The sequence below is a fragment of the Vitis riparia genome, chromosome 6 (genome assembly GCF_004353265.1).
Source record: "Vitis riparia cultivar Riparia Gloire de Montpellier isolate 1030 chromosome 6, EGFV_Vit.rip_1.0, whole genome shotgun sequence".
In the NCBI taxonomy this organism is placed as follows: Eukaryota; Viridiplantae; Streptophyta; class Magnoliopsida; order Vitales; family Vitaceae; genus Vitis; species Vitis riparia.
The window spans coordinates 6,682,113-6,706,200 of record NC_048436.1 but is presented as its reverse complement, the minus strand read 5'-3'; the positions used below and the strand labels follow the sequence as shown (position 1 = coordinate 6,706,200).

General features: G+C 34.8%; 2 protein-coding genes across 7 annotated transcripts; both read right to left on the bottom strand.

The window, feature by feature from the left end:
* Nucleotides 1–4,024: 4,024 nt before the first annotated feature.
* Nucleotides 4,025–9,062, bottom strand: LOC117916504 (probable E3 ubiquitin-protein ligase RHC1A). Of its 2 annotated transcripts, XM_034832576.1 has the most exons (3): nt 8,936–9,062; nt 8,723–8,830; nt 4,025–5,427 (listed from the first exon to the last, which is right to left on the bottom strand). In XM_034832576.1, the coding sequence occupies exon 3, from the start codon at nt 5,366–5,368 to the stop codon at nt 4,358–4,360; it is 1,011 nt and encodes a 336-aa protein (XP_034688467.1). In that variant the 5' UTR covers nt 5,369–5,427; nt 8,723–8,830; nt 8,936–9,062; the 3' UTR covers nt 4,025–4,357. The 2 variants fall into 2 exon arrangements, with proteins under 2 accessions (XP_034688467.1, XP_034688466.1); XM_034832575.1 differs by lacking the exon at nt 8,723–8,830.
* A 1,316-nt stretch (nt 9,063–10,378) lies between these two features.
* Nucleotides 10,379–23,439, bottom strand: LOC117916221 (THO complex subunit 7A-like). Of its 5 annotated transcripts, none has more exons than XM_034832144.1 (6): nt 23,353–23,439; nt 20,282–20,441; nt 17,487–17,602; nt 13,899–13,961; nt 12,242–12,832; nt 10,379–10,780 (listed from the first exon to the last, which is right to left on the bottom strand). In XM_034832144.1, the coding sequence occupies exons 5-6, from the start codon at nt 12,830–12,832 to the stop codon at nt 10,649–10,651; spliced, it is 723 nt and encodes a 240-aa protein (XP_034688035.1). In that variant the 5' UTR covers nt 13,899–13,961; nt 17,487–17,602; nt 20,282–20,441; nt 23,353–23,439; the 3' UTR covers nt 10,379–10,648. The 5 variants fall into 5 exon arrangements, with proteins under 5 accessions (XP_034688035.1, XP_034688038.1, XP_034688036.1 ...); XM_034832147.1 differs by having other exon boundaries at nt 13,936–13,961; XM_034832145.1 differs by lacking the exon at nt 17,487–17,602.
* Nucleotides 23,440–24,088: the final 649 nt, after the last annotated feature.

Here is a 24,088-nt window from a genome sequence, read left to right as displayed (position 1 = left end):
TTCCTCTCTTCTACATAGCATTGTGATTTACCACCATTCTCATCTACATCCATTCCTATTTTACATTCCAAAGCTAATTCTTTGAACTTTTCATTAATTAATTAATTAATTAATTAATTAATAATACTTGGAATATGAACATAACAAGTATTGTGAATTTCAAAATGAATCTAATTTAATTTCATCAAAATTCATGCATGGAAAAATAAATTAAAATATTTAATAAAAGAAAACTTAAGGTGGTGTCATTAAGACCACCTTTTAGTTCTAACACTAACACCTTGAGTACTTTCATAAGAGTGATGATACAAGTTTTGAGGTTATTCTTGCGAAAATTCCTTCTTGTTTATTTGAATAATATTTTGATATCCAATTGATCTAATGAGCAGCATTTAAATCATCTTAGACAAGTTTTTCATACCCTTAGAGTTGGGAGATTGTATGTTAACCTTAAAAAGTGTTTGTTCATGCAACCCTAGCAAGGTTGAAGCTATAAGAGATAAGCCTAAACCTAACACTTCGACTACAAACCGTAGTTTCCATTGTTTAGCTTCTTTCTATTGGAGATTTATTCTATGATTTAGTACCATCACTACCCCAATTACTAAGTGCATGAAAAAAGGAGACTTTCATTAGAACCTTGCAACTTATAAAGCTTTCCTAATGATTAAGCAAAAAATGATTGAGACCTAAATTTTGACACCTAAATCTTTCGAAGGTTTTTGAGGTAGTCCATCACTACCCTAATTACTGAGTGCATGTAAAAAGACTTTTTCATAAGACTGTAGCGACTTATAAAGCTTTCCTAGTGATTAAGCAAAACATAATTGAGACTCCAATTTTGCGACATCCTAATCTTTCTAAGGTTTTTTAGGTAGTTTATGATATTATTGAAATAAGTATAAGTAATGTTTTAAGTCAAGATATCCATCTTGTAGCCTACTTTAGTGAAAAACTCAATAAGGAAAAACAAGGGTATTCTACTAATAAGGAGTTTTATGTCATGTATGACTTCTTTGTCATTGGCGATACTATTCACTACCAAAGGAATTTATCCTTTAGTATGATCATGAAGCCCTTAGATAGCTAAATTATCAATGTAGGTTAAGTGAAATTCAGGTTGAGTGGGTTTAATTCCTCTAAGACTACACTTTCGTTATCAAACATCATTTGGTAGTAGAAGATAAGGTCATTGATGCTCTTGGCCATGTTGCCATTGTCCTCCATTCTATGAATAATAAAGTAGTAAGGATTAAGCAAATTAAGTTACCCTTATGCCAACTTGATCATCTAGGGATTGTTATCTTTTCAAGGGAGTTAAATTATGCATTCCTCATACTTCACTTAGAGAGTTTCTAATTTGGGAATTACATGCTAGAGGTCTAGCTAGACATTTCAATAGGGATAAAATTATTGTTCTAGTTCCAGATATGTTTAATAGTGTCCTCATGTCATACCTATCAGTTAAGGCTAAAAAACAAAACATAGGTCTGTGCACTCCATTACCTATTCCACATACACCTTGGTGTGATCTTGACATGTACCAAAGGTTATGATTCCATTTTGGTAGTTGTGGATAGATTATCTAAGCCCATTTTATCTGAAGTAGTGTTGTCAGAAGCAAAAGACAATGTCAAGGCGATAGGACTCCTTTTAACCTAAGGTGAAAAGTAAAAAACAAGACAATAGCCTGACTATAAAAAACATACACATATTTACCTATTTGATACTTAATCAATATAAGCGTCATCTTCAACAATCAACACTATTAATTTTTCATCCCTCGTGATGTCTTATGAAATTAACAAAATAATAATAATTATTCAAAGGAATTATTCAAAGTGTTAAATATTATACCCCACATTATAAGAAATATCATATTGTTTAGAGATATTCATTTTGTCTAAATACATATTCTATTTTTTTAAAACATTTAAAAATAAAAATAAAAAACAAAATAAGAGAATGAACACCTTAGAGAAGTTTTGAGCATCATCATTATCGTCATCACTGAAATTAAAATCATCATTACTTCTATCAAGACTAGATTGATAACTCTTCATCTCATTATCACTATAATTAATAATATGATATTTCATTTTATGTTAGATTGAATGAAATTACAATTTAAGTATGTTTAATCTTAACTCATGGTCAAAGGCGGTAGCCTCTATACCTTGCACCTTATCCCAAGGCAACTGTCTAGGCATTACCTCTTTGAAGCTGCCTTGCTTGAGTCTTCAAAGGCAACTTTTATTTGTCCCGCCTAGCCTAATAGCCTAGGCAACCATCAGATTTGATAACACTAATATAAAGTTCTAAGATCATCGGTGCTTCCTCTATGGCAAGGTTGTTTTGAACAAAATTATGAGGTTACATAGTTTATGTAATAACATGAAGTTAGTGAAAGTCTAATATCAATTATTTAGTCTTTTGGAATGAGGATTGTTATCTTAAGAGAAGTAACTTTTGGGATGAGTCATAGTCAAGGAATAGGTGTGAGAATAGGCCTATTTTAGAACACTTACAATGACTAGTTGGATGGCACATGGCAACAACTTGAAGATGAGTCAATTGCTAGCTAGAAGATATGTCTCTTTAATGAGTAGCCTTAAACGTGTAAGGAAGAGCACGAAATTTTACCAGTTTCTTTCTAAACTTACACTTGCAACTAAAGGGAAATCAAACTATGAAAATTGAAATTTGAGGAATAATCAAGTTGTTTAATAGATAGAGAAGTTGCTATTTTATTTTCAAAATTTAACAGGTTATATATGCTTGTATATATTATTATTATATATGCATCAATTTCAAAGTTCTTCAACTCTCCAAGCTCATCATTCCCTTTTCCTAAGGTTATATTTGGTTCTCGAAAAGTATCAAGGAAAAAATTTTTAAGGAAAATTATTTTCTCATGTTTGGTTGTAATATAAAATATAATAAAGAAAATCAAATATAATTAAAATTAGTTATAAATTTATATATTTTTCAATTATTTAATCTTTATGTAAAAGAATTAAAATAAGTTAAATGAGTTTAAAGTAGTACATACAAATCATTTGTTGACTTTAAATGTGTTTTTTTTATTTTCCTTCACTTTTTCTTTCTCTTTATTTTTTTTTTCCTTCATATTTTCCCTTATATTTTTTAGGAACCAAACATAGTCTAAGGGAGCGCACACACAACAAATAAATAAATAAAAACACCATGAAAAGAAGTAACTCATTTACCATCATATTCAAGTCAAAATCCAAACTATTCAAAGAAAAATTTTCCAATATTTAAAATAAATAAATAAAATTACTTAAGTTTCAAATTTTCATGTGTATTCAACTAGTGTATGCCATTTTTGTATGAGTACTCTACTTCTTTTATCTTTTACCATTTATTCCTGACCTTAATTCAGGCAATTAATATAATAATTTGACAAAGAAATTTTCCCAAAGTTGACTTTCTCGAAAACTATTAGAAGTAATCAAAGTTACATATATTGGTGTATCATGTATTGGATTGCATATCATATAAGCATTGTAAGATAAAATTAAAGATTCGATACATAAAGATTTACTACATGTATTGGATCGTATATCATATACTCATTTTTACATTAAAAAAAAAAAAAGCAATGTATTTGTATATCATGCAAGTGTATTATAAGTTTTTGACAATCATGCCCCTATCATCTCAAAATGCTAGACTGGCCCTAGGGTGACACATCTATATCAGCCATCTGGTTGAACCCATTCCTACAAAGAAGCACTCCATCAACAAACTCCAAACTCTTTTTCCCTAGTTCTGTGTTCATAAATCTCTAGGGTGTTTTCTCCAATTTCAAGGTGAAATGAAAAAAGAAGCACCTCTTTAATGGGTCTAACTTGTTGAGATCATCAACTATTTCTGAGTTAGCTAAGTGCAGAAACCGGCAAGAAGATGTGCTGTGATTTCATAACTTAAAACAGCAAAGAAGCCATAAACCCAACATAATTCGGCAATCATACAAGGAACTATCAACATCAGCATCAAGAAGCAATAAGACTTCATTTTTAAAGTAATAATAAAGGTGCAATCTAACTATATGTGACAAAAGGAGAAAGGAACTAAGGTGCACAGTACACTTACCAGGAAAGATGCAAGTGAAAAACATACTGTCATCATTTATACAAAGTAAAAGAAAATCACCCCCTATTGACAGAGATTCTAATACCCTTTCAATAACAGATTCAAGATCAACATAAAGCCAAGTTCTTCTGAAACCACTTCTCCATCTACCGTATCACTATTCTTTATTTGTAGATACTAAGTGAATTGTAGAGGCACACAACAAAGAAAATAAAGCAAGCAAAGCACTAACAGGACCTCAGTAATCAGAAGGCCATCCAGAGTAATCCATCTCATGATTCTCTCCATGGGGGGTTCTTGAGCTGCTTCCTCCTGTTTCATCATAATGATGAGCATTTGGGTTTGACGAGCCAAAAGGCCACAAAGACGAGAACAGGTTCCTCCTTCCCTGACTCTGCCCACCATTCTCGCTGCCACTGGCACTACTGCCATTGCTGCTGCTCCTGTTCTCACTCCTGCTGCTCCTGTTTCCACCATTTGAACTTTGTTGACCACGAACATTACCAGAAACTTGTGGAGGCAGCTCCTGGCGACAAACAGGGCATGAGTTGTGCTGAACCAACCAAGGAACAATACAGTCTGAGTGATATATATGGTCACATGGCATCTGCCTTGCTTCAGAACCCAACTCAAACTTATCTTTACAAACAGGGCAGTGTGAGTCAGAGCGAAGATGCCTCTGCGTGATCTTAATAGTGGGCATAGCATCAATGGAAGAACGAGTTGCCGGGGGAGGACCCCTCCTATCATTCATGGTAAGCTGTTCAATCAGTTCTTCCAGTCCAGGGCCCAAAAACAAGTCACCAACATTACCTCCCCTGCCTGTACCACCACTGAAAAGGGCTTCAACGGGGATCTGGCCATGGAATACCAACCAAGGACCTGAACGATAGCCACTCATGCTGTTGTCTTCAGGAACCAAACCAGATCTCACTCTAACATCAAAGTTCGGGTTTCGTCCTGCCATTCTCTGCCTCATAAAATCATTGACAGCATTCACAAGTCCAAATCTTTGGTCAGCATTGCCCTGTCTCGCGAGACCATTAAAAGCATCAAAAATTGAAGACATCTGGCCATGGTTATCTTCTGAGTTCCGAGACCCCAAGAAAGCTTCTGGTACTAAACCTTCCAGGTCATTGAGCTCTTGTATAAAGCCTCCATAGCAATAAGAGCAAACCGTGTCCTGTCCTTGAAGACGAACCCTCCGCCTGCATTGATAACACCAGTGTGTGTTTCCACCAGTCGACATTTCCTCCCCTAATAAATCTTTTAGACCAAACCCTAATCTTGTCCTTCAAACAGTTTTCCCTGCACCCAAGAACTCAGAGTTCATTGATTTCCAAATTAATCAAATTACATAAATTATATAATAAAAGAATGTAAGAATCCAAACAAGAGCTGAATAAAAAAAATCCAAATTATAGCTGAACGATATACTGCTCATCAAATCTAAATTGTAACGCCAGAAATAGCAGTGATAGAAGCCTTCTCAGACCAAACATAAAAAACCTAAGGTTGCATTAAGCTGCAGGGGATTAGAGCCTTGGAGTGGTAATTGAAGGGCCCAATAACTTATATAGACCAAATCAAAGAAAATAATTTCCACCGTAGAACAAAGGGTTTTAAAATCAAAAGAAATGACATTCCAAATCAAATAGTTCTGACTCTAGTACCCATAGGCTAATTATAATTACAAGAAAAATATAGTCCAAATTAAGAGAAAAGCAAAGCACTGCAAAAGTTTGATGAATGGTATCAAACACAATGAAGCAAAGCACGACAAAAGTTTAACGAATGGTATCAAACACAATGACACATAGATCACTTAAACTGAACACCCCAAATATCAACCCAACACGAGCTTTGGTCCAACTTATAGATGAATATGACACTAGGAGTGTGTTTAGCGGTGATTTTGGGAAGTGTTTCTAACCTTTCTAACACTTGAAAATTTTTATCTTTCAAGTATTAAAGATGCTAGAAACACTTCCTAAAAGCACTGTCAAACACACTCTAAAAAACATCTAAAAACCAAATTTGGATTAAAATAAAATATTATAACTAAATCAACATAACCAATGTACAAGCAATGTTTTAGAGAATAAAGGCAGCCTTGAAGCATTTTTCCCAAATGAGGCTAGGCATAAGCCTTGAAGCAGAATAGATCATAATCCTCAACTTAAACAAACAAGCAAACAACTAAGGCTATGTTTGATTCCTAGAAAGTACAAGGGAAAAAAAATGTTAAGGAAAATTAAAATCTCATGTTTGGTTTTATTATGGAAAATAAGAAAGAAAGGTAAATATAATTAAAATTATTAAAAAATTAATATATTTTTAAATTATTTAATCTTTACTTAGAAGAGTTAAATAAATGAAAAAAGTTTGAAGTAGTATATAAAAATAATTTATTTACTTTAAATCTATTTTTTGTCTTCTTTCACTTTTTCTTTCCTTTTAACTTTCCTCTCTATTTTCTTTTCTACACATTTTCCTTCAAACTTTCCAAGAACCAAACATAGTCTAAATAAATAAATAATTCATACTAATAAAATCATATGAAAATTGAATAACAAAAAAACCATAAAATATATAGTAACAAAATCAATTGCTTGTCATTGTCAATAGTTTCTAATTTAATTCTTTTTCCTCTCTTGTAAAATTCAACTCTCTCTCATGGCTTCATCAAATAATCTTCAATACTACCATCACTATCATCAGTAGGATTCTCCAAGAAATCATAATCATATCCAATTGCTCTATTATCTCCTCCTACCCTCCACATCAATTTTGATGTCCATTCATTCTTTTTTTTTCATCTATCTATTATAGTTGTGTTTTTCTTTATCTATCAATAATAAGATAACAATTATATATGAATTCTGCAGTTAACAATTCACCTATTTCTTCTCAATATCCCTTTACCCCCCTCCATTTAAAATGGATAACTAGAAGTCAACTAAGTTTTTATTTTGTAAAAGGTTTAACCAAGCTTGGACACCCAAGTCAAAACTTATAAAATCTATACCAAAAGCCCACAAAAGCATAGAACTCACCAAAACTCATTGAATATTGAGACTTAAACTTCTTATAAAATGTATACCAAAAGCCCACAAAGCTCCAAATTCATTAAAACCATTTGAATATTTAAGACTCAAGTCTCAACAGCCTCACGGTTGCAGGCCTCAAGGCTAATTTGGAGGGCCTCATCTTGTGGCAAGCCTCAAGGTGTAACACTCAATAGATGGCCAATATGTTGGGCTGACCAGGTTAGTTCCTCCACCCCCATCGCCATTGGCCCAGATTTTGGATTAAGAGAACTTGAACTAGAATTGGGATCATTCAATTTTCCATAAATACTTTTTTTTTATTTTTTTATTTCATGTTACCTAAAAGCCTTTTTTTTAGCTAGGCAAAAGCTTGATTTGTATATGCTTCTTCTACATATGCATAATCTATTTAACAAATGCATAATCAGGTCCTCTAAGTAATTCAATCAGTAAAGAGTAGGGAGGGTTTGGGGGGAGGTTCTTAAAATGTTTATCTTGCCTCAGGTAAACTATTCAGTCACAGTTCAGAATCAGGCACCGAGTACATACTGTCTTTATGTTGGATTGAACTTTGGGGTTAGCCCATCCCAAAACTCCCCCTATTGTCATTCCTTAATGACAAGAAATGCTTAATCAAGGTAGTCACAACCTCATGAACAGCTCTATTTTTGCACCACATCTTGCTTCATTTTCTCCATATCTTGCTTGATCAACCCAATTCCACAAATTTATACACCACTTCCACTCCTTATCTACTCAATTGTTTATACTTATGCACCATTATGTGCAAAAGCATTAAGTTGATGCTACAAAGAAGTGAAGGGGATGTAGAACTAATCCAAATTTCAATTCTAGTATAGGATGAAATCATGAAGCAACTAAGGCATTTGGACCACAAATCATATCACTAAAATCGCATTATTAATAAATCTAAAAAAACATCAATGTGCATAAAACGATTAAAAGGAATCACAACTTGCACGCAAATAACTTAGAGAATTAAACCAAAACAAAAACAGGAAAAAAAAAAAAAAAAGACCTAAATTTCAGCGCGTAAATACAATTAGAGAAAACTCTCTTCGCAAATAATCCGTAGCCACCTTGAGAATCTTAAATAAAAACGTAGAAAGGCAAAAGAATGGAAGGAAAATGGTCAAATTAGCTTGGAATAGAGAAACGCATCCAACGTTATTTGAAGGGGGAACGGCGAAATTGGCTTTAGAAGGAAAACCTAAAAGCATTTTCTTTCCATTTCCCATGTATGTCAAAAGAAAAGATAACAAGGGAGGGGGGCGGGGCACAATTAGCCTGAGAATGAAAAGCCCATAACCATTTTCCTTCCATTGACTTAGCCTGATAATTTTTTTTTTGATAGACAAAGAAGAAAATTGACTTAGCCTGAGAATTAAAAACCCATAGGCATTTTCCTTTCCTTTCCTTCGTAATTCCAAAGAAAAACGGTAAAATTGGCTAGAGAAAGAAAACCCCACAAACTTTTTCATTTCCCACTTTGTTCCAGGGAAAATAGTGAAATTAGAGTCAGAGAAACAAACCCAGAAGCAATTTCCATCCAATCCCCCAGTAATTGCAAAGAAAAATGGTGGAATTAGGTTGAGAAAGGAAAACGCATGCGTATTTTCCTTCGAATTCCATGGTAGTTTCTGGGGATCCAAACAGGGCATATAAACTTAAAGGAAAAAAAAAAAAAAGGCACTACAAGCAGGAAATAAGGAAATCAGACGAGCAGACATTAAGAGAATCAATACCTCCGAGAGAGAAGTCAAGAGAAATTAGAGAATTGAGCAGCGATCATAGTGGACTCAGGCAAGTAGGTAGAGCGAGAAGGGGAGAGAGTCTTATTCTCTGTGGATAGGTCTTTGGAGTGTGGACTCAGTCAGAAGCCCCTAGTTTCCAGTAAATGGTCTTTATTTCTTTTTCCATTTTTTTTTTCTTTCTAATTTACTAATATTGGGACATGATGGAAAATCTAAACTTTATAAATAAAATTTTTTATATTATGTTATTCAATATATAAAAATAATTTATATACATAATTAATATTATTTTATAAATATTTTTTTAACTTTTTGTTTATTCATAAATTTAATTATAATAAGAAAATTATTTTGTAAAATGAATATATAAAAAAATTAAATAAATAAATAAATTTATGATAGATGTGATATACATATATCATATCTTAGCATAGATTTACCCGTAAAAGGTTGCTTGGTTATTAATAAAAAATATCGTATCATTTGTTTTATCCCATGTTTGGTCGATAACTCATCATATATTATCACTAATCAAATATAAGATAAGATATAATGTTTCATATTTTGTACTATATCATATTATCCAACCAATCTAACAAAGGCATAAAGCAAAAGAGAAAAAATAAATAAAATAAAAATAGATTTTAAATCAATAAAATATTTTTATATCTATCATAAGACTCATTTTCTTATTTTAAATTTTTATGAAAAATTTAAATAAATAAAATTTTAATCAATCTTAATTTTATTTGATTTTCTTTTGTATATTATTTTTCATAATAATATTAAACATGGTAAAGGAAAATGTGAAGAAATAAAAAATAAAAAATAGGAAAAAATAGGAAAAAAATATAAAAATATAAAAAATAGATTTAAAGTCAAAAATAAAATAAAATTTTATCTGTACTTCAAAAATACATATATCTAATTTTTTTTTAAAAATGCATAAACTCCTAATTAATTTTAATTATATTTGGTTTTTTTTATATATTTTTCTTCGTAAATGCAAACATAAAAAAAATCATTTTTCTTCACAATTTTTTTTTTTTTTCCTTTCCAAAAACCAAAATAGCACAATGGAAGATATAATATGTTTCTGTGATTAAAATGATACGATATGATATGATATGCATCACTTGAGCTCTTCAAGTTTCTGTGATTTTTCCCTGAAACCAAACAGAGAATAAAGCTGCTCTTCCTGTACATGAAAGATGTGTACCTGTGCAAAAGCACAGAATTGAAATTCAATAACACAAAACCATAATTTTCAAGGTTAATTCAACTCATCATTTACAAAAGGTATGATTTGAATAAATATAATAACTTCCATTGAGATTGAAGAGAAAGGCCATTCTTCCAGAGTTTGGATCCCAAACTGGCTTAGTCTGATAGAATGACCCAACATCATGTTATGGTGTTCCAGCAGCAGAAAAAGAAAAAAAAAGAAAGAAACATCCAATTATGAATCTTCTCAATCCAAACACAGAGTAGGCACTATTTCCAGAACTCCAGGTTTTAAGATTCAAAAGTTGGGATAATGCTTCATAAAAGGGTATCTGATAGGTTGTTGCAACTGAACTGAATCCAAAAATGTGTATAAATGCCATTTCTGAGCATCAATGGGAAACTCAAGCATGAACAAAACAAGGGTTAAAAGGGTACACAATCTCACAATTTCAAGACAGATAGAAAGAAAGATGCATCCTAATCAACAGCCATAGCTTCAGAAACCCCATTGCCATCCTCCATCCCATTCTTATGCTCTTCGGTTAGACTTCTTATCTCCTCAATCAGATTCTTCTGTTCTTCCTCTATGGTATTCTGCAACTCATCAACCTGCAGGAAAATAAAGTGAAACACAAGACGAGTCAAACAACGCTAACCATTTTCAACCCATCAGATCAAGTGCTTCAGTTGCAGATCGCTCAATCTACCATTTTTGAACCAAGTCAATTAACACAAGTAGATATAGATCAAGAAAGGTATGTCATTTAAATTACATAGCTAAAACACTGCAGACAGTAATGGTATTGGGTTAAAGCTTGAACAAACAACTTACAGAACTTAATAACAAATGTGTAGGCAAGCATGAGTTGCTGATAGTAAGAGCAGGAGATTAGATTGAGACACAGCCAAGAAAATCATTCAAAGACCAGAAAAAGGGGAAATTGGGGAAGCAAATGAACAGCTTCCTTATGCTTCACAGAACATTCAAAGGCCTAGATTCATCATCCAGACATTAAAGAGAAAATTGGAGCCATCACCACAACTGGTGGTATAAGACCAGCACCAAAATTTCAAGAGATGTTTTAATTTAAATTCTTCAAATATGGTTGTTGATGATGGCTGCCAATTTCAGCTATAGTCCCCTTCTCCTATAGTTTTGTAGTTATGGTAGGAAGGCCAACCAAGTGAAGCACTACTTCAATGTCATGCTGAGAAGATTACAAGAAACTTGTTTCAAAAACCCCAATATGGACAAAATTATGCTTATTCTACCTTTTTTTCTTAATATATATATATACACACACAAAAGGGTCTTGACAGAGGCTATTTTTTTAATAAAAATAAAAACAAAAACCTTTTTTCATCAATTTCCTGAACCACCCATTAGAAAATCTTGTTAAGGTCCATACCTAACTCTTAGATGAGCATAAACTTTTGGCACAGTGATTTCAACAATCTCCTTGCTCTATTCAACAAATCCTTAATTCTCAAATACTAAAAATGATTCCCAGTTGACACTGATGAAATAGACTTGGGTGGGGGTGAAGTGGCAGAACTCTGAAGATTAGGGACTGAAGTTTCAATACTTCTAAATCCTGTAATAAGAATCACTCATACGGAGTCCTCTTAGCACGGTTCAGTGGGATAGAGATAGTAGTGAGGATGAAGCCTCATAACTGCATCAACAGCAAGAAACTGGCAGGCTATGACATGAATCAGGAGCTATGGATTTGAATCCAAATATATCAATGGTTCATACATTACAGCAGAATCATTAGAACCAAAACTTTTGGGAGAAACCTCAGAATGATTGGCATATGAAGGGATCCAAAATGAATATAGAAATTAAACTTTACATGAGTCAAATGTGTTTGAAATTTTATATCGGAGGAAAATTTATCTAATAAAAAGGGAAAGTAGTGATATCTGATTGTTTTCATAGTGTTTGAAGTCAAAATATGCAATTAGCTACTTTAACTTGCTATATAAAGCAACTCCAGTAATAACCCTTCCCTAATGGATATGCACGTAATAAAATGATATATAGATTGAATGGAAATTGTTACATACCACATGCAACAAAAGAGCAAACTGTTTCTTGCGAAGCTCTAGGGTTCTTGAACCAGCAGTATTCTCTGCTTCCAATGCTGCAATCTCATTCTCTAGTTCGGATATGATCTTTTCTGTCTCTGATCTTGGAGGCTGCATGGCAATCAATCTCCTAATTGCCTCACACTCCTCCTTGTGCTGCCTTTCAATCTTACTTTCTTCAAGTTGTTTCTTCAGATCTTCTATATCAGCCTGAGCTTGGAGAATCATCCTGTTTATGTCATCTTTTAACTCATTGAAGTTCTCCTTCTCTCTAAGGTTTGCATCAATAACAGCTTTACTCTTAAGGAGTGGAATCTCAAAAGTGGTCATCTCCTGTAAGAAGGCTTTGGAAAGTCTCTCACAGTCACTAAAGTTGTCTGTATCCTTCTCAATCTCCAGGGTGAAAGAGGTGAACTTCTTCTGAAGTTTTTTTAATGGGGGTTCACCCCTTGTAGTTGTTGTGCGAGTTAGAAGCCTATGTTTTATGATTGTATCATCCTCTGGACCAAAAGCATAGTGTGCAGCCATTGCTTCCCCCCTCCCAGAAACTTTCCTCCCTTTCACCAACATCTAAACAGATGAATAATTTATCAGTAAAGATGTAGATACCATGTATGTCATATATATTTGCAAAAGAGATATATAAATGGATCAGACCTTTTTGTGTTCCATGTTGTATACTACAAGTCTAAGAGAATTTACTATTCGACTGAGCCAATTATAGAAGAAATTCCGTTCCCCGATATTGTTTGGCTAAATACAAGAAAAAAATCATATTTCTGGGGTTGAAGAAAATCATTTATTCAAAAAGTCACCTATTTATTAGCAAAAGGAACTCAAAATTCTCCAAATCTTTCAACTGTTATGAACAATGTCTTTGAGGTTTTTTTTTTTTTTTAAAGCACTATATTGTGCTATCCATAACGCCAATAGTGCAGTACTTAGTATTTTCGAACATTCAAATAGGTAGTCCCAATCCCAAACAAAAGTTGTAGTGAGTAGACAGCTCTAGGCACTGATGAATTTAAAAAAGAATTCATGTAGCTGATACAAGTCATTGGTTTAAAGTGTTTTCCTAAATTGAAGTACTTTTCCTGTGGAAAACCACCAAAAGAAAATGCTTAAAAAACAGGAAAAAGAAAAAAATAGGTTGGTTGTGCTCTGGTTTCAGTTTTTGAGGAAAATCTATTAAAATTCATTTTAACACCATTTTACTGAATCAGGGAGTTTCATATATCATGGTTTCATAATGAATGAGCCAAAAGACGGAAAATTATGGGCCTTTTTTATACCAAAAATGAAAACAAGTATTTGTGGTCTAATTTTATTTTCGAGAACAAAGAGTTTTTCTTGTCATTTTACAAAATTGTGAAATGCATTTGGTATTAACCAGATTCATTCTGCGCAAAAATTGTTGGTACCGCATCCTTTTTATGTGACTATTAACTAGAAAATTTTCCCAGTAGAAGGTTAAAGGCCCAAGAGAAAATCAACATTTCATCCAATGCTTGAAAATATATTCCATACATGTGTGTTTGGATACTCAGATATTATATTTTGATCTGATCCTCATAATTATATTAGATCAGAGAAATATATTTAAAATAAAAATCCACAAAATAGAGAAAGGCCTCACCAGAACCTCTATGGGATTTTTGCAATATGTACAATACCTTTGACAACTCAAAATTTCTTCTTGCTGCAAAATGCAAATCATAGTTATTGCTCAACAATCCCCAATCAATCAAATCTTTAAATTCACAGTTATTCTAGAACATGAAAGTATAGTTATTCCTCAACAATCTTCAATCAAATCCCAATCAAGTGAAGCTTCAATTTCATAGTTACTCCCAAAACTGATAATCAATTTGTTCAATGTATGAAGATTTAAATCAAATTATCTTCTGAATCTCCAAAAGAATAACTAGACTGATTCAAAAATCAACTTAGGTTTGCAAACAAAATAACATTAATAGATGGGATGTGATTTGTTATCATTTTGTTCAGTGGTGACTGAGGAGATGAAGAGGTTCTCATTGATCTTCCCTGAAGGGAGGGGCTTCCAAGGGGGTGGTCCATTTTGGCATAGAAGCTTCGTAATCTAGGAGTCATCTCCTCAGATGAGTTTAGGGAAGTGGTTTCCCCTTTTTAAGTATTTAAAAGGAGAGACCTGTCAGTGGGACTTATGTAGAGGTGGTTAGGACGGTTCTGGGTGTGGTGGGTGACATCATTTGGCTATAGCTAGGGGAGAGTGAGGTGAAGAGTAGGGAGGAGCAGTTGAGAAGGCATTTGGTAGGGTGGTTGGGAGCAGTTTCAGACCTGCTTCCAGATATCTTTTCGCTGAAAAGTGTGGTGACTGACCTTTGGTCCTTAAAAAGGGGGGTGAAGATCTCAGTGTTTGGGGGAACACTGCTTTTGCTTGACTTTGAAGAGAGCTTTGAGGTAGAGAGGGTGCTTGCAAGAGGATCTAGAAGACTCAAGGACTAGGTGTTGCAACTGGTAAGGTGGACTCCTGAAGTTGGGTGTTTGCTTAAGGGAGGGTTTGCTAAGGAAGTTTCAGTGAGGGTGTTGGGTCTCCCTTTGCATCTGTGGAGTCGGGAGTTGCTTAAGAAAATAGGGGACTGTTGTGGGGGATTTATTGTTGTGGATGAAGACACTACGTTTTTGTCTCATCTCCAGTGGGTGAGGATTTTGGTTAGGGCTGATGGGAGAGCTAAGCCCAACTTGTTGCAAGTGGTAGTGGGATCCTCCAGTTTCTCCTTACGGTTGTGGTGGGAAGCTCCACCCAGTTTTTCTTCAGTGGTGTAGAGAAGCAGTAACAGTGGGTCGTGCACGTTGGAGGTAGGTGTCGAGGGTGATCCATGTGCCAAGGTGGGAGTGGGAGTGGGAGTGGGAGGGTGATGTGTTGCAGCCATGTGACAAGGCTGCTCTAGCAGGAGAGGGGGCAAATCTCTGTCCTGCAAGAAGCTGCAGAGAGGGGGTGTGTCCAAGGAAGTGGTGTGTGGTATACATTTGAAACAAGAGGGGCCTGTTTGATGGAACATCACTATGCTAAAGGCGTCTTTAGTGGGGCTGACTTAGGGACCAAAAGGTTGGGCTGTAAGTGGTTAAAGGGAGCCCAATGTCCCAATGGTTGTGCTACTCCTCAGGTCCAAGCCTTAGTGGACCAGACACTTCAGAGGCTTGTTCAATTTCTATTAATGAAGTGGGGGAGGATTTAAGAGTAGGCTAGACCCAAGGTAAGTCCTGTACATCAGAAGGACTGTGTTTAAAGGAAAAAAGGGAGGGTTGTTGCTTAGTGGTTTTGGCTGAGGGAGAGAAGGGCTCTCTAAAGCTTCCTAAAGGGAGGCCTTTCTCTGTAGGTTTCAAGGAGACGGCACCATACAATTGCATCGAAGATGGGCGTGTAAGGCTTAAGGCATTGCCAATGTCGGTCTCAATGAGCTCACGTGTGGCATTCACCAACGAAGCTCTCGCGATGGAGGCAAACAGGTTTCCAAGGCCTCTCTCTTCTTTGGGGCCTATGGACGATAAGTATGTTGTTGCGAAACAATAGTTTGCTGGAGTATTCCGAAAATGCCGAGAAGGACCCTTTGGGTAAGGAGGAGGAGGCTATGGTGAGGAAGTAGAGCCCCCTAAGGCCTTAGCGATTGCTTGTGTCCCAGAGGGGGGGTTTTGGATGCCCTCTGCACTAATTTTGTCAATTTCAGCAGCTTCTTAGGGTTGCCTGTGAAGGGGTTTGGAAAGGAGATTAGTTCACTGCTAAAGAAATTGGAGTCAAGAAATGAGCATGTAGTCAAGATTTCAATTGAAAAGAGGAGTATTCCCTCGACTTCCCGTTTCAAGAAGGAAATTTATAAACTAGAGTGTTCGATTAATTATAACAAGTCTCCGACCCCTATCAAGGAAAGGGGAAGGAGCTTTGGGGACTCAAAACCTGTGAGGTTGGTCAAGAGTTTTGGTTTGTGTTTGGGTTAAGAGGGGCTTCAGGTTTATTGGGGATGGTTGGTTAGTTAAGGTGGTTGCATAGTTTTCAAAGGCTCAAGGCGCACCAAGGCTCAAAATACTCCTGGAGCCTGAGGCGCAGGCTTTAGTGAAGTGAGGCGCACCCTCATTTACATATATATATTTTTATATAATATAATCAAATTTAACAATTATTTATTTGTCCTAAACACATAAATCATCAAATATCATCAAAAACTTCAATTTAATCAACAAGGTCCCGGAAAGGTACATCTATTTTTCCTCTTATTCTTCATCTTCTTCGCTTCTTGACAGCACAGCAGAGGCTAGGGCAAACTTTGGGGGTGTTGTCGGGTTGAAGACAACCAAAAAGGAAGGGGGGGTAGAGTGAAAAATAGGGCCAAAACGGCGTCATTTTGGCATAGTTTTTATTTTAAAAGAACAAACTCCAAAACGACATTGTTTTGGCCTATTCTTTTTAAAATAAAAAGGCCAAAACGATGTCATTTTGGACCTTGTTCTTTTAAAAGAACAGGGACCAAATGATGTCGTTCTGGTCTCAAAAAATTAAATAAATAAAAAAAAAAGGCTTCTCTTTCACCCTCTACAACCCATTACTAGAGAAGAGACCGAAATAAGAAGAAAAAGAAGGAGATAGGGGATCGAGGCGCACTTGTGGACTGCATCGTGCCTTGCCAGAGGCGAGCGCCTTGCATGCCTAAGTGGCGTCTTCGTGAAGGGGCGTCGCCTGCCTTCAGGAGAGGCGCCGGAGGGTTGCGTTGCACCACCTGAAGCCTAGGCACGCCTTTCACAACTATGGGTGGTTTGTGTTTGCTCTCTCTTTTCCTTTTCTTCTTTTTGCTTGTCCTTTGACCTGTTTTGTATACTCCATGTGTACTCTATTTGCGCCATTTTATAAATGCTTTTAATATATTCTCTTTTTTTAGTTATCAAAAAGAAAAAAGATGGGGATGTAATCTGTACCATGGGCAGTTGACCATTTTGTAGAGATTCAAGAATGGTGGTTGGGGCTTTGAAGAGATTGGGCAGGTAACTGTTTGCTTGCTTTAATGGCAGTGGAGATGGTAATTCAGCATGAAGGTATGAGGATAATTCAAGTAGTAGTTCAGTATGTAAGAAAATATATGGATTTGGGCTTCAAGTATTATAGGAAGAATAAAGCAAAATATATCACAAAAACACCCAAATCAACTGAAATTAGTTTAATTCACAAGAAAAAAAATGTGATGAAACTCACCTGATTGAACTACTGTTGGGCAATAATCAAAGGAGGAAGCAGTCTCTCTTTTCTAGGGCTCAAACCAGTTGTAAAGGGATGTCTCTCTTTGTTTTCGTATTATAATTGTCAACAATCTGCAATTAAGTGGAGAACCATTTTCCATGTTATGCCTTATTTTGAAATCAAAAGTGTTAACAAAGTCCTGCTTGACCATAAATATCAACCACACAAGCATAATGCTGAATTTTGGGCATGATTCCATCATCATTTGTGGCTCCAAGGAACACAAATCCTTGTTCAACCAGCTCTTTGTGACTGGATGCAGAAAACAAACCAATGAATGTTGCAATATCAGGGAGAACTCTTGACCTAATAAGAGTAAGAAAAGGTTGACAACATGCATGCCATAGTCATTCATTGCTGGCCCACTATATTGTTGCATGTAAGCATATTAAAATCCTAAAAAACCATGACCTTGTCACCACACAGCTTAAATTTTGGTTGAATTGTTTTCATATCATCAAGTCCACTATGAGCTCATGTTGCTGGATGTATGAATTTCCCCTCTGGCCTAAGGCACCAAAAGCATAGGACTTGCCATCAATACATTGATTAGAGAGACCTCATTAGGCTTTTCATCTCTTCCTTGAATCATCTCCTGAAAAGACCTCAGCTGCATCTTCAAAAAACCCTCTTTGTGCAAAATGGCCTACCACTGGAGTAAGAAAAACCATACTAAAACAGGGAGATTCCAACTACCATGTTGTGGTGATATATTTCTTATAACCAAAATGGCCATGAGATAACAACTGACTTATATTTGATCAGGTCACCAGTTAACCAATAATGATAAAGAAGTCTACTACTTGCCAGCAAATGCAAAGCTTCTATTGGCTCCATCATATCTATTAATCATTGCATCAACCTCAATCCAGCTACATCCTGACATCTTTTTTAATCCCATATCTCTCATCATATCACGAACCTTATTAGCATCATCCCATCTATTAGAACTAGCATAGGTATTTGATAGTAAAGCAAGAGTTCCAATGCTTACTCCTTTAGCATTACGAAGGCTTTGGTTGATCCGCCCAAACATCTTTTCATTCCCATGAATCTTGCAAGCATTGAGTAGTGCTCCCCAAATGGGGCCCTCAGCTTCCATGGGCATTCCTCTAATAAAAGCCTCTGCTTCCTCCAAGAGCCCTGCTCTACCATACAAATCAACCATGCAAGCATAATGCTGCATTTGAGGTGCAATACCATAAACATCGTTCATGGCTTTAAAGAAAATTAACCCTTGTTCAACAAGCCCAGCATGGCTGCATGCAGATAACAAGCCGATAAAGGTTACATCATCCGGAGAAACCCCATGAACCAACATAAGCGAGAAGAACTGCAAAGCATGCATACCATGCCCGTTCATGGCCATGCCACCAATGATGGTACTCCATGATATCATATCTTTGTGGGTAAGCTCATTGAACACCCTAACAGCCATATACATGTCACTGCATTTAGCATACATATTGATTAAAGCATTTCCCACATTACCATCCACCACAAGATCATACCTAGTACTAATATATGAGTGCACCCATCGACCCAAATTCAATGCACTAAGGGAAGAACATGCTGTCAATACATTGACTAGAGTGACCTCATTAGGCACAGCTTCTCCACCTTTTACCATGGCTTGAAAAACCTCAACCGCCTCTTCACATAACCCACCTTGTGCCAGACCACCAACCATTGTAGTCCAAGAAATCACATCCCTCCTAAACATTTTCATAAACAAGTACTTTGCACTCACCAAATACCCACACTTGACATAGAAATCCAGCAATGCATTATCCAAAATGATGTTATCCCCATCCATGCTCCTCAAACTATACCCATGAATAGCTTTACCAAACCTAACAGCTCTCAAACCACAACAAGCAGATACGACACTAACAAGTGTGCTAGTATTAGGCTTCACATCCATGGACAAAAACTCGCCAATGGCTTCCTCGTCAAAACCACACTTAGAAAGCCCAGAAATGATTGAAGTCCAAGAAACCACATCGGGAGAGGAGATTGATTTGAAAACGCTCTTAGCAAAAACAATGTTATTTTCAACTACATATGAATGAAGTAGGGTATTCTGAATGAAAATATCAGAATAGTGTCCAGATTTTATGGCACGTGCATGAATTTCAAGTGTCTTGTGGAGTGCATGAAGTGAGGAGGAAGCAATGAGGGCATGGGTGAAGGTAAAGTGGTTGTGGGATGTACGGTGGAGCACCATCTGGTTGTAGAGGAGGAGGGCATCCTGAGGGGAGAGTGATGGAAGGAGAGTGTTAAAGATCAACGGTGGTTTGTGGGTCTTAAGGAGGTGGGCATGGATTTGGTTTAGTTGGTTGAGAGTGCAGGTAGGAATTGGATGTTTCAATTTTATTGCCTGAGAATGAAAGATCCATAAAAAGTTTCCTTTCATTTCGCACATTACTCCAAAGGAAAACAGGTGAAATTAGCATGAGAATGAAAAACCCACAAGCATTTTCTTTCGAATCCCATGTGGTTTCCAAATGAAAAAGGTGAAATTAGATTCAGAATGGAAAACCCACGATCCTTTTCCTTCCATTTTCCAGGTTATTTCAAAGGAAAATGGTGGAATTAGCTTGAGAAAGAAAAGCCCATGCACATTTTCCTTTGATTTCCAAGGTAGTTTCTGGGGATCCAAACAGGGAATAAATTAAAAAAAAAAAAAAAAGGCAACAACAAGCAGGAAATAAGGAAATTAGAAGAGCAGAGATTGACAGAATCGATACCTTAGAGAGAGAAATCAAGAGAAATTAGAAAATTGAGCTGTGACCATGGTGGACTTTTGCAAATATGGAGGGAGAAAGAGAGAGAGAGAGGGAGTCTTGTTCTCTGTGTATAGGTATTTGGAGTGAGGACTCAAGAATGTTATCCTTCAAACAGTTTTTTCTGCACCCAAGAACTTAGAGGTCAATGATTGCCAAATAATTAAATTATAAAAATTATACAATAAAAGAATGGAATGACCTAAATTAAAGCTGAATGAAAAAATCCAAATTAAAGGTGAAGCCAATAGTGCTCATCAAATCTAAATTTACCACCACAAATAGCAGCAATAGAAATCTTCTCGGACCTAAATATAAAAACTCTAAGGTTACATTAGGCTGCAGGATCAGGGACTTGGAATGGTAATTGGAGGACCCAATTTCATATCCAATGTTTGGTTCCTCTACACACTAATTGATTTGGAATTTTGAACTTAAATTACACAGACCCTGAAACCATGAAGATTATTTCCATGGTAAAATAAAGGAATTTTAACTCAAAAGAAATGAAAATCCAAATCAATTAGTTTTGACTCCAACAAACACAGCCTGATTATAATTATAAGGAACAATGTGGTGATAAAAACCCCGAGCTTTGATTGGGATTGTTCAACCCCGATATTTTAACTTCATGTCACACAAAATCTTGATTTGTATATGCTTCTACATATACATATTCTATTTAATTAACACATAATCAATTCATCTAAGTAACTCATCCTTCATCCTAAAAGGTTTATCCTTAATCAGGTAAACTATTCAGTCACAATTCAGAATCAGGCACTGGGTAATATCATAATAAAACACCCAAATCCACTGAAAATACTTCAATTTTTACAAGAAAAAACAGACAAGAAACTCACCTAATTGAATTACAATCGGGCAAGATAATCAAAGGAGGAAGACTCTCCTTTCTAGGGCTCAAATCAGTTGTAAGGGGCAACCACTCTTTGTTTTCGAATTATAAATGTTAACAATATGCAATCAAATAGAAAACCATTTTCCATGTGATGCCTTCCTTTGAAATAAAAGTTTTTAAAAAATTCTTGAAAATGACTTCCATTCATTCTTAGAAAATGGCCTCTCATTAGTTATTTCTGAAAATGCATTCCACAAAATAACCAGCCAAACATGTTCTACTATAGGACTATCTATTTTCAACTTTCTTAAAAACCGAACACAGGTCTCATTTTCCAAACCAAGCAGGCCCCATGATTTCTGAATATTGGAATATATTCTAGGGGACATATATTATGGATGAGGAACATGTGCAAATTGAATCAAGTTTCAGATACCTTAACAGAGTGCATAAAAGACGTCTGGGTCCAGTATAAAGTGAAAAAAGAAAATGGAACTTGTGTATTAAATCATTGTGGATAACTAAGAATAATGCCCTGATGGCCCAAGTATGAAAAAGATAGTGAAAAAAAAAAGGAGGACAAAGAATATGTCCCAAAGCAACAAAACAAGTTCACATAAAACAAAATATTCAGGAAAATAGAAGAAAGTAGAATCTCATAAAATAAAAAAATAAAAAGTTTAAATAAAAAGGTTTTTTTTTATGTGTGGGAAAGGAACAACCATATCAATCTGATATTTGTGGAACTGAGACCCCTTTTAAAAATGCAGAATTATTTAGATTACCTAGAAGGAAGAACTCATTTTCTCAGGCATCTGTTTATTACAAGATTTTGGCAACTGATCACTTGGTTCATAGAAATTGGATCTGACCTTTCTAGAGGCCAGGAATGGGGCATGTCTCTGCTTTGCACAATTGAAAATATATGAAAGGTAGGAGAATTAGTTTTTTTATTTTATTTTTTCAGGAGTCTGAGATTGCAAGGCAAAGATTACAGGATATACATAAAAAAAAATCAATATAGATATGGTAGATAGGATTAAAGAAGGAATTCAAGGAGATTGTGTTCACAGTTCATCATCAAGTCTTTTCAAGTTTTTGGCACTGCTAAGATACCTCATTGTACGTATGAGCTCATCCCCTTCTTGTTTTACCTTAATACAATTCTATCAGTTTACCCTAAAAGAAACTTCCACAACATCATCAAGTCTTTTCAAGCATTTGGCACAGCTAAGATACCTCATTGTACATATGAGCTCATCCCCTTCTTGTTTTACTTTAATACAATTCTATCAGTTTACCCTAAAAGAAACTTCCACAATAGGATTCTTATAGCCCTTATATATGTGAATTTTTGAGAAAAAGAAAAAAAAATCTAAAACAAGATCAAACCCGAATCTTTGAGAAAAAGAAAAAATCAAATTAAAAACTAGCTTAAGTCAAACTGTAAACACTTCTAATTAAAATTAAAGCTAGATCAACCAAAAATGAAAACCTGGGACTTATTCATTAAGGTTCAACATCCATACAATGTCCAAATCTCAACAACAACTTGAATCCATGATACCTAAAATTCTAAATTTATAGCTGATGCAGCAAATTCCTAAAAAATATATACACACAAAGTATATGGAGACCAACAAATAAACAAATATGAAAAATTACAATGCATAACAATGATTTTCCAACGCCATTTCAAGCAATATTCACATTTTAAAATCAAACATCCACCATCACTAATCAATCACCATTCGTAAATCAATACAGAAAAAATTCCCAACCAAACTCAACATTGTGTTCAGTTTGGTTGCTGAGAAAATGAAGGAAAAAACAAAAATCTTGACCCTTTTTTCCTTTTTCCTGGATTAAGAATTGACATATGAGAGAACGAACTAATTTCTTTTCGCAAAATGTTCCAGAAATCAAAATCAACATTTTACGCTTGCTGCGAAAATTTGGCAAACCACCGTTTTCCCCGATTACAAATAACTAAAATTCTTTTTCAACAGTTCTTAACACCCAAACAAACCATCTCTGTGGAAAAATTAGCAAAAGTGAAAATAGGAAGATAGTTCACCTTTGCTCCTTTTTCCTCCACTTTCCTAACAACCAAACACAACCCAATGAAAAATTAACGCAAAAAAGACAATTGAAAGAACAAAAAAGAAAAACAAACCTTTCTCAGTGATCAACAAGTAAAGAAGAGGCTCCTCGACTCTTCCATGTGGTTTTCTTCCCTTTCTCCTTACTCTTTAGGGCTTGTTTGCCATTCTATTCCCATTTCATAATTTTTATTAGACTTTTTCATCAATTTAAAAAATCAAAAAATCATTTCTAAAATAAAATTTAAATTTTGAACATATTTTCAAAAATATTTAATTGGTTAATGTATTTTTTTTTTTATTTTTATAAAAAGAAACTAATAATTTTTATTTATGCTTTTAATCTTGGTAAATTATAAATATTTTATTATAATATTTTTACCTCTTAAATAAAAAAAATACAAATATGTTTTTTTAATTATTATAATAAATTTCTGTGAGATGAGAATGAGACATGAGCTAGGCATGGATGTTAATTTTTTATTTTTAGAATTATTTAAAAATTGAATAATAAAAAGTTTTAATCATTTTTTTTCTAAATATTTAGTTTTAATTATTTTTTATTTTATATATCTACTTACACGCGTAATATGAATATTTAGGATTCCAATACTCTAGCCTTTGTTGTTATGGGAAAAACATTTCAACTTTCATTGCCTTTGATGGATGTAATGATTACATGTAAACCCAATTGGTAGGGTAATAATCGACTTATGTATACCATTATATTGATTTTGGTTTTGTCCACTCTTGTAAGTCCCGTTATCATTGACATCTCTATAAGTCCCAATTTGATGGACATTTTCTATA

Bases quoted from the DNA above. Each gene is read 5' to 3' on its own strand.
- LOC117916504 (XM_034832576.1), bottom strand. From the start codon at position 5,368: ATGTCGACTGGTGGAAACACACACTGGTGTTATCAATGCAGGCGGAGG.
- LOC117916221 (XM_034832143.1), bottom strand. From the start codon at position 19,956: ATGTGCGAAATGAAAGGAAACTTTTTATGGATCTTTCATTCTCAGGCA.